General features: G+C 35.3%; 1 protein-coding gene across 1 annotated transcript; it reads right to left on the reverse strand.

Moving 5' to 3' along the window:
- Positions 1–4,820: 4,820 nt before the first annotated feature.
- Positions 4,821–9,485, reverse strand: LOC149804867 (uncharacterized). Its single transcript, XM_089945424.1, has 3 exons — positions 9,062–9,485; positions 6,059–6,169; positions 4,821–5,523 (listed from the first exon to the last, which is right to left on the reverse strand). The coding sequence occupies exons 1-3, from the start codon at positions 9,347–9,349 to the stop codon at positions 5,281–5,283; spliced, it is 642 nt and encodes a 213-aa protein (XP_089801550.1). The 5' UTR covers positions 9,350–9,485; the 3' UTR covers positions 4,821–5,280.
- Between the last annotated feature and the right edge of the window lie 1,409 nt (positions 9,486–10,894).

Genomic DNA, 10,894 nt, shown 5'->3' on the forward strand with positions numbered 1-10,894 from the left:
TGGATCTTTAAGTTAGCTTTCAAGCGTGTTCGGTTAGAATTGTGGATATTTATAGAATAGTGGATCTTTAAGCTAGCTTTAACGCGTGTTTGGTTAGAATTCTGGATATTTATAGAATCGTGGATCTTTAAGCTAGTTTTCAAGCGTGTTTGGTTAGAATTGTGGATATTTATAGAATCGTGGATCTTTAAGTTAGTTTTCAAGCGCGTTTGGTTAGAATTGTGGATATTTATAGAATCGTGGGTCTTTAAATTAGCTTTCAAGCGTGTTTGGTTAGAATTGTGAATATTTATAGAATCGTGGATCTTTAAGCTAGCTTTCAAGCGCGTTTGGTTAGAATTGTGGATATTTATAGAATCGTGGATCCTTAAGTTAGCTTTCAAGCGTGTTCGGTTAGAATTGTGGATATTTATACAATAGTGGATCTTTAAGCTAGCTTTAACGCGTGTTTGGTTAGAATTCTGGATATTTATAGAATCGTGGATCTTTAAGCTAGTTTTCAAGCGTGTTTGGTTAGAATTGTGGATATTTATAGAATCGTGGATCTTTAAGCTAGCTTTCAAGCGCGTTTGGTTAGAATTGTGGATATTTATAGAATCGTGGATCTTTAAGCTAGTTTTCAAGCGTGTTTGGTTAGAATTGTGGATATTTATAGAATCGTGGATCTTTAAGTTAGCTTTCAAGCGCGTTTGGTTAGAATTGTGGATATTTATAGAATCGTGGATCTTTAAATTAGCTTTCAAGCGTGTTCGGTTAGAATTGTGGATATTTATAGAATCGTGGATCTTTAAGTTAGCTTTCAAGCGTGTTTGGTTAGAATTGTGGATATTTATAGAATCGTGGATCTTTAAGTTAGCTTTCAAGCATGTTCGGTTAGAATTGTGGATATTTATAGAATAGTGGATCTTTAAGTTAGCTTTAACGCGTTTTGGTTAGAATTCTGGATATTTATAGAATCGTGGATCTTTAAGCTAGTTTTCAAGCGCGTTTGGTTAGAATTGTGGATATTTATAGAATCGTGGATCTTTAAGTTAGCTTTCAAGCATGTTCGGTTAGAATTGTGGATATTTATAGAATAGTGGATCTTTAAGCTAGCTTTAACGCGTGTTTGGTTAGAATTCTGGATATTTATAGAATCGTGGATCTTTAAGCTAGTTTTCAAGCGCGTTTGGTTAGAATTGTGGATATTTATAGAATCGTGGATCTTTAAGTTAGCTTTCAAGCGTGTTCGGTTAGAATTGTGGATATTTATAGAACCGTGGATCTTTAAGCTAGCTTAACGCGTGTTTGGTTAGAATTCTGGATATTTATAGAATCGTGGATCTTTAAGCTAGTTTTCAAGCGTGTTTGGTTAGAATTGTGGATATTTATATAATCGTGGATCTTTAAGTTAGCTTTCAAGCGCGTTTGGTTAGAATTGTGGATATTTATAGAATCGTGGGTCTTTAAATTAGCTTTCAAGCGTGTTTGGTTAGAATTGTGAATATTTATAGAATCGTGGATCTTTAAGCTAGCTTTCAAGCGCGTTTGGTTAGAATTGTGGATATTTATAGAATCGTGGATCCTTAAGTTAGCTTTCAAGCGTGTTCGGTTAGAATTGTGGATATTTATACAATAGTGGATCTTTAAGCTAGCTTTAACGCGTGTTTGGTTAGAATTCTGGATATTTATAGAATCGTGGATCTTTAAGCTAGTTTTCAAGCGTGTTTGGTTAGAATTGTGGATATTTATATAATCGTGGATCTTTAAGTTAGCTTTCAAGCGCGTTTGGTTAGAATTGTGGATATTTATAGAATCGTGGGTCTTTAAATTAGCTTTCAAGCGTGTTTGGTTAGAATTGTGAATATTTATAGAATCGTGGATCTTTAAGCTAGCTTTCAAGCGCGTTTGGTTAGAATTGTGGATATTTATAGAATCGTGGATCCTTAAGTTAGCTTTCAAGCGTGTTCGGTTAGAATTGTGGATATTTATACAATAGTGGATCTTTAAGCTAGCTTTAACGCGTGTTTGGTTAGAATTCTGGATATTTATAGAATCGTGGATCTTTAAGCTAGTTTTCAAGCGTGTTTGGTTAGAATTGTGGATATTTATAGAATCGTGGATCTTTAAGCTAGCTTTCAAGCGCGTTTGGTTAGAATTGTGGATATTTATAGAATCGTGGATCTTTAAATTAGCTTTCAAGCGTGTTTGGTTAGAATTCTGAATATTTATAGAATCGTGGATCTTTAAGCTAGCTTTAACGCGTGTTTGGTTAGAATTCTGGATATTTATAGAATCGTGGATCTTTAAGCTAGTTTTCAAGCGTGTTTGGTTAGAATTGTGGATATTTATAGAATCGTGGATCTTTAAGTTAGCTTTCAAGCGCGTTTGGTTAGAATTGTGGATATTTATAGAATCGTGGATCTTTAAATTAGCTTTCAAGCATGTTCGGTTAGAATTGTGGATATTTATAGAATCGTGGATCTTTAAGTTAGCTTTCAAGCGTGTTTGGTTAGAATTGTGGATATTTATAGAATCGTGGATCTTTAAGTTAGCTTTCAAGCATGTTCGGTTAGAATTGTGGATATTTATAGAATAGTGGATCTTTAAGCTAGCTTTAACGCGTGTTTGGTTAGAATTCTGGATATTTATAGAATCGTGGATCTTTAAGCTAGTTTTCAAGCGCGTTTGGTTAGAATTGTGGATATTTATAGAATCGTGGATCTTTAAGTTAGCTTTCAAGCGTGTTCGGTTAGAATTGTGGATATTTATAGAACCGTGGATCTTTAAGCTAGCTTTAACGCGTGTTTGGTTAGAATTCTGGATATTTATAGAATCGTGGATCTTTAAGCTAGTTTTCAAACGTGTTTGGTTAGAATTGTGGATATTTATAGAATCGTGGATCTTTAAGTTAGCTTTCAAGCGCGTTTGGTTAGAATTGTGGATATTTATAGAATCGTGGGTCTTTAAATTAGCTTTCAAGCGTGTTTGGTTAGAATTGTGAATATTTATAGAATCGTGGATCTTTAAGCTAGCTTTCAAGCGCGTTTGGTTAGAATTGTGGATATTTATAGAATCGTGGATCCTTAAGTTAGCTTTCAAGCGTGTTCGGTTAGAATTGTGGATATTTATACAATAGTGGATCTTTAAGCTAGCTTTAACGCGTGTTTGGTTAGAATTCTGGATATTTATAGAATCGTGGATCTTTAAGCTAGTTTTCAAACGTGTTTGGTTAGAATTGTGGATATTTATAGAATCGTTGATCTTTAAGCTAGCTTTCAAGCGCGTTTGGTTAGAATTGTGGATATTTATAGAATCGTGGATCTTTAAATTAGCTTTCAAGCGTGTTTGGTTAGAATTCTGAATATTTATAGAATCGTGGATCTTTAAGCTAGCTTTCAAGCGCGTTTGGTTAGAATTGTTTATATTTATAGAATCGTGGATCTTTAAATTAGCTTTCAAGCGTGTTTGGCGAGAATTGTGGATATTTACAGAATCGTTGATCTTTAAGTTAGCTTTCAAGCGCGTTTGGTTCGAATTGTGAATATTTATAGAATCGTGGATCTTTAAGCTAGTTTTCAAGCGTGTTTGGTTAGAATTGTGGATATGTTTAGAATAGTGGATCTTTAAGTTAGCTTTCAAGCGTGTTTGGTTCGAATTGTGAATATTTATAGAATCGTGGATCTTTAAGCTAGTTTTCAAGCGTGTTTGGTTAGAATTGTGGATATTTATAGAATCGTGGATCTTTAAGTTAGCTTTCAAGCGTGTTTGGTTAGAATTGTAGATATTTACAGAATCGTGGATCTTTAAATTAGCTTTCAAGCGTGTTCGGTTAGAATTGTGGATATTTATAGAATCGTGGATCTTTAAGTTAGCTTTCAAGCGTGTTTGGTTAGAATTGTGGATATTTATAGAATCGTGGATCTTTAAGTTAGCTTTCAAGCATGTTCGGTTAGAATTGTGGATATTTATAGAATAGTGGATCTTTAAGCTAGCTTTAACGCGTGTTTGGTTAGAATTCTGGATATTTATAGAATCGTGGATCTTTAAGCTAGTTTTCAAGCGCGTTTGGTTAGAATTGTGGATATTTATAGAATCGTGGATCTTTAAGTTAGCTTTCAAGCGTGTTCGGTTAGAATTGTGGATATTTATAGAACCGTGGATCTTTAAGCTAGCTTTAGCGCGTGTTTGGTTAGAATTCTGGATATTTATAGAATCGTGGATCTTTAAGCTAGTTTTCAAGCGTGTTTGGTTAGAATTGTGGATATTTATAGAATCGTGGATCTTTAAGTTAGTTTTCAAGCGTGTTTGGTTAGAATTGTGGATATTTACAGAATAGTGGATCCTTAAGTTAGCCTTCAAGCATGTTTGGTTAGAATTACGGATATTTATAGAATGGTGGATCCTTAAGTTAGCCTTCAAGCATGTTTGGTTAGAATTATGGATATTTTCAGAATCGTGGATCTTTAAGCTAGCTTTCATGCGTGTTTGGCTAGAATTGTGGATATTTAAAGAACCATGGATCTTTAAGCTAGCTTTCAAGCGTGTTTGGTTTTGTTTGGTGTTTTACGGAGCAACGAGATACATGGGTTATTTAGTGCCAAGGAAATTGGAGAAAAGTACATTGCCCAATGTCACACTACGGTAGCCGAGCCAGGACGATCGGATGGCAGGATTCTAACCAGCCCCCTTTCGGTCGCGAGTTAGACATGCGGACCACTGCGCTGCTCCATCCGGAAGAAGTGAATGCGAATGTGCGTAAGATGACGGGTAGAGGGTAAGGATTCAGCGAGGCATTTGCTATAGTAGTCACAAATTCAACACCAACAAAGACAATAAAGTATACTTAATGAACATTTTATTAATGATTATCTTGATGGAATAGGTGAAAAAGTACAAAATTGAAAAACTATAACAGATCTTTTATCACGCCTATATAATCTGTTATACAAAATCTATTTGCAGAAATATTCTGGTACATTCATATCTCAAGCCATGAACAACATTTCTCATTCAAGTTAAACATTCTTACGTGTCCCATAATTTAAAATGGGGACACAAATAGACTAATTGTTCATGTTGGTGCTTCTCCTCTGAAAAGAAAAAGTGCAGCTGGATAAACTGTAAAGACTGTATCAAAATAATAACGTCAGTTGCACGTATGGTGACACGGTAACGTCTCGTGCCCTAGAGGTAGGTTACGCCGGACCAGCTCACTCCATCCCCACAGAGAACACAACTCATCGTTAGAGGATTTTACACCACATGAGAACTGGAAGCAGATCAGAGTTGACGCCCCTTTCATGAGGCACTACTTCCAGTCTCCATGGCGCCTGATAGGCCTCTACAGGAAGTGATGTTCCCTGTAACTGTCTTTCCGGTGGGGGTCCCTGTAAAAGTACTGGGAGGACAAGAAATATGATGAGGACACCAGGGAATCTTCACGCATGTCTTCAGGTATTCCTCAACAATGTGTTTCTCAGCTTCAAGATGGCGGACCTTCTCAAGAAGCATTTTGTGATTAGCTTCCAGTGCATCAAGCATCTAAAATAAAAAAAAGGATAAAAATAAACACTTGACTAAATGTCACAGAACTGAAAAATAGGAGGTCATAAATGTTGAAACGACCGCAAAAAAAATGCATGTCAACAATATACACAATTAATACTATCTGGAGAAAGAAATTACTGAAAATTCCAATGAAACAATTTTCATTAGAGAAGAAGAAAAAGTGAAATATTCTACACATCAAAAGAATTATGACACCTTTTCATTATATATGTACTTCCTTTAAGAGAACAGCTATCATTTAATTTTGTACTTGGAACAGGATTCCACAAAAAAAGTTGAGTGTTGTATTTAACTGACCATAGGCGTATATTCACAGATATCAGAACATTTTATTTATAACATTAATATTGGTTAATTTGTCATTTCGTCATCCGCGGCAAGTGCATGGATATGAACTTCTTTCTACTATGAATGAATATTAAATTCTTTCTACTATTAATACAAGCTAATTAAGTGTTATATTCAACTGCCAAAGAAATATGTAGACATTCTTCTAATCACTGCATACCTTCTGCGCGATGTTATTCTGCTCTCTGCGTCTCTGTCTGTATGCCTGGGCAGACACTTTGTTTCTTTCCCTTCTTCTCATCTTCCTTATCTTTTCTTTCATTGCATCACCCTGAAAAGCCAAAATTATAGTCATGTTAATACTAGGTTAGATATGTATGAAGTAAATAAAAACATTTTTTTAAAGATAATTAGTATGACATTGACCTTTTATTCACTCTGGTTTCTTTCACAGCAAAAAAAAACCTATTCAACATATTGTTAATTGTGAACAATCAAAATATATATGTACTTTTCAAACTTGAATAAAGAGCAACTGTCGTCCTTGAATACATGGGTAGTCAGAAGAAAAAGAAAGAAAATAATCAATAACTAGCACGGACGATTTCCAACACAGTGTACCCTCTTAGACCAACAAGATATTCTTTTTTTTCAGACATAACTGGTGGGGGCCACAAGTAATGTCAGAAAAAAAGGCAGAGAACCAGGGCCGCGGACAGAGTCGAACAACTGGGACGAAATTCCGGGGGCCCACAACGGCCCAAGGCCGTCAAAATTTGTAATTCATTGGGACCTACTGGATAATTTTTTATCGAGGTCCCACAAATCCTGTCCACGGCCTGCAGAGAACAACTTGTTGGACTATGTGCACTCTGTATTTTCCGATGAAAAAGTCTCACGCGAAAATATAACATTTATGATGCAATTCTTGTCACGATGCGTGTTTATGTATATTTGATTTAATTATATCTGATCTAATTATATATTTATTTCAATTTAATTGTTTGTCAGTTAAAATTTGTATTTTATTTTTATTACATGCTATTGTAATGTAAATTTCTTCACTAGAGATGAAACCTTTTCAGAAAATAGTTTGACCTTGACTGTTCGTTTTGTAAACACAAGGTGTTGATCTAGATCCTGACCTTGATTCAAAATTAGTAGCAACCATGTAAATAAGTTCTATTTTTATTTTTAAATCATTGGTTGTTGTCGAGGTCATGATGGGACTACGTGTTTCAGATGTAAACAATTTTTTTAAATTGTATTTCTCGGAGTAAAATGATTGGTTTTCGTCAGGGCCACACTGAACTTGGAACCATTAAAACATTTTATTATTAGGCCTGCTAAAATTTTATTCGTGGATTATTCTTGGATTATTTTTTGATTTGATTCTTAAAACCCTCTGTTCATATTTTTCATTTTTTTACAGAATTTTTCCAGGGAAATAAATTATTGTATTTTTGAAAGCTTGTTGTTTTTACTCTTTCTTGTGTTACTGTTTATTCGAGCCTAAACACCTAACACGTGACGTGTGCGAGAAGTATTTGGAAATGCAAATTTATATTGACTAAATCTAGTTTCAACGGAAAGAAAACATTATCGACCCTTCACTTTATCTTCTTTCCTATTATATTTTACGTGTTATGAATTGGGTTATATGTCTCTGATGTCACAAAGTCCACATGTGAAATGTATCTGTCTATTGATAAACACAGTATGCAAAAGAGGTGTATACATTTTCAGTTTCGTAAACAGATGTTGATTTATATACATTCGGTCATCAAATACTAAATATTACGATATATTCATAAAAACATAGAAGAATGAGACATGAAAATGACATGCAAAACAAAAACATAAAACGTATGTTTTTTTTTTAATTCTTTCTTACGACTCATTTAAGTGTCATGCGTAATACCTACTTGCTTTTAACTGTCAAATAATATAACCACTGAATATGCCGTGTGCATAAAACTGAATCATTTTTCACATGAAATATCATCAATGATCAACTGTGAAACGTTTGCAAATGAATCATAGTGTTCAGTTGACTTTTTTGACTCCCCCCTCCCATTTCGTCACTGGTCGCCTATTTTTTTTTTTTACTTTCTTACTTTGTTGGTTCGTTGAGAAAACACTGACGAAACTCAATTTCACGCACCACCCCTCAATTTTTCGCCAATGTTCTACTTTTACGCATGCTGGCGAGAAAAAAATATAAAAGGGGGAGGGGGTTTCTGCCAGTTTCAGGGCTAGTCCTGTGCTAGCTACGATGTCGTAGCCTCAACTTGATTTGTTGTGGTTGAGGCCCGTCCACGAGGTAGGAGTAGGGGTACTAATATTAGTACTAGTCTCTGCATGAAACGAACTATACATAAAAACCGTAAAATACATCACGATATATCTAAATATTCACTAAGTACCGTAATAAAACAAACAAAGTGTATACACATTTCTGGTGATTTAATTCGTTCTAACCCAGGTTTCTGAGATGTTCTCTTAGCATCCGCATTATTTCAAGTCCCAAAAAAATATTTTAGAAAATTTACTTAACAAAAAGAAACAGATTTTCTGTGCGCATTTATTTTTTTTCGTGCGTTTCTAAGCTCTGCTACAAATTCTAAATATGATACACATTTTTTTTTGTTTGAAAATGTTCGAAATCATTACCAAGTGATTTTTTTTCTTCTTCTAACAAATACCAACCCAATGCAGTTTGCTGGGTCCAAGTTTTCTAGCTAAAATCTAATGTGGAACGTAGATTCTTGGCTAAATTTAAAAGTTGTGTACAATTTGACCTAACAATTAGATATAATAGGAAATTATCCTTGCTTTGTTGTTGCTGTTGTTATTGTTGTTGTAACTGTTATTATGAATTAGTTATGGTACTGAGCGCACTGAAACTTTACAAGTCGGTTAATTGGTTCCAGATTATTCTACTAGGGGTTTTCCCACTAGAGGGCGCGACTTGATGAACCGCCGGTAAAACAGCTGATACACAGCTGATCACCTAAGCCATTACGCCTGTATTTTAGACCAATAATGGAACAATTTTGAGTTAACGCTCAATGAAACAAAGGTAAAAAATCATAAAATGACATCCAAATGTCTAAAAATTTGATCTAAAGAAGATGTGGTACGTATATATACACCCAACACAAGAAAACAACTGAAATTCGGTCAATGTATTCAATGCAGATCTGAACAAGTGTATGCCTACCTCGGTCATTACCATTTCCAAAGCTTCTTCGCTCAAGTTGGCATCTCCTCTCTTCTCCAAATCAGATTCTCCTCCACTAAACGAATCATTAGTACTGGAATCGGTGTCACAGTTCACTTCCATATGCATTTCATCGCGATCCGTAGGATACGGAGAAAACCTTGATCTGTGTCCTGTGTAGTTTAATGCGGTCACCGCTTTCTCGGCAGTCATTTGGTCCACTAAAACCTCTCCCGAACTGTGTCGGCTTCGTGGTGTCGTGAATGAATTACTTATAACGCGAACCATTTTCAAATTTTCAGATTTTGTGGCTATACAACACTCCGATCTCGAATACTGCGAAGTTGAGTATGTCAGTGTCGGTTTCTCGATCAGCTGTTTTCTTGTGACGAGTGCGTGATCAGCTCCAAGCCGAGTGTATTTTATACACTGATTTGAAAGCGCCAATAGCCCTTGCATCAGACTGTAGCGAAAATCAAGGTCACCGTGCTAAATATAGCAACAATCGGTCAATATCTACTACAAGAATATACATTACGAATGGTTTTTCTCAGATTCTGGATGAATGACGAAAGTGAAGGAAAAAAAGGACAATGAATTTATATAAGTATATGTAAAGAGAACATATTTATTTCAAATCATTTCATATGACCTTGAGTTCGAATTGCAAATAAGTTGTTTTTTTTATGTTACCTTTAACGTAGAAGAAAAGGAATTCCCAAATTGTAAAAGCTGTCAACTGAATTTATATGTTGTTTATGTTGTGGGTTTAACGCATATTTCAGCACACAATAGGTTATACATGGCGGACAGTATAACAGGTGGAGGAAGAACCCAGGGAACCCGATAAGAACCACCGACACATTCGAAACTACTGGCAAGCTTTCTCGCCTACCCAAATTGACGGAACCCGAGACTCGAGCCCACGAGGACAGATGTGAGATGGCAGTAATCGGTAAAGGCGAGCGTTTAAACCACTAGACCACCCGGGGCCCCCTAAATGAATTTTGAAAGAATATTAGAAGAAAAAAAACAGCAGGAAGAGAATAACAATGAAAATGGGTTCAATCTTTCAATTGTGTCATTTGGAATGTCATAGAAAATAATTGCATAAGGAGAAATGATATAACCGTTTGTGTGTGTGTGTGTTTTGTGTAAATTCAAACCTTCCTTTAAATGTGTAGAAGTCAATACTGCTTTAAACCTGCAAGTAATTTAGATCCGGAGTTTCACTTAGACAATGGAACATGAAGACCGATGCACTATGAACTCTCACTCACTCTCTCTCTCTCTCTCTCTCTCTCTCTCTCTCTCAGTGGATATATATATATATATATATATATATATATATATATATATATATATATATATATGTATATATACACTGTTATTAATTATCAAACTATTATCTAACTGCCTGTTTTATCGGTCTATTACATATCTCTGTCTGTCTGTCTCTCTTTCATATATTTTTTAAATCATCATTGGCAGTATCATTCTTACAACCACTATGTACACTAAGAGGCTGAGGCCCACTTTCATCTCGGATCAAAGCGTACAGAGCATACTGTCATAAAAGAACTAACTTGTACTGTCATCCGCTACTTGAAAAAATTGGTTATTTCGATTTGTCTAAATGACAAATAAGTACACGAAAGATTGTATGAGAAAAGTGCCTTGCGCATGGACACTCCAAGGCATCCGACTAGGGCTGGTCAGGGCAGAAATCGAATCCACAACCTACTGTTTACGAGTTCAGCGTGCTAACCTCGAGTCATAATGGCTCCCTGTGGTAAAAGTGGGATATATTAAAAAATAATAGTTACATCCATC

The sequence above is a fragment of the Sinohyriopsis cumingii genome, chromosome 2 (assembly GCF_028554795.1).
Source record: "Sinohyriopsis cumingii isolate HCF-2022 chromosome 2, ASM2855479v2, whole genome shotgun sequence".
Lineage (NCBI taxonomy): Eukaryota > Metazoa > Mollusca > Bivalvia > Unionida > Unionidae > Sinohyriopsis > Sinohyriopsis cumingii.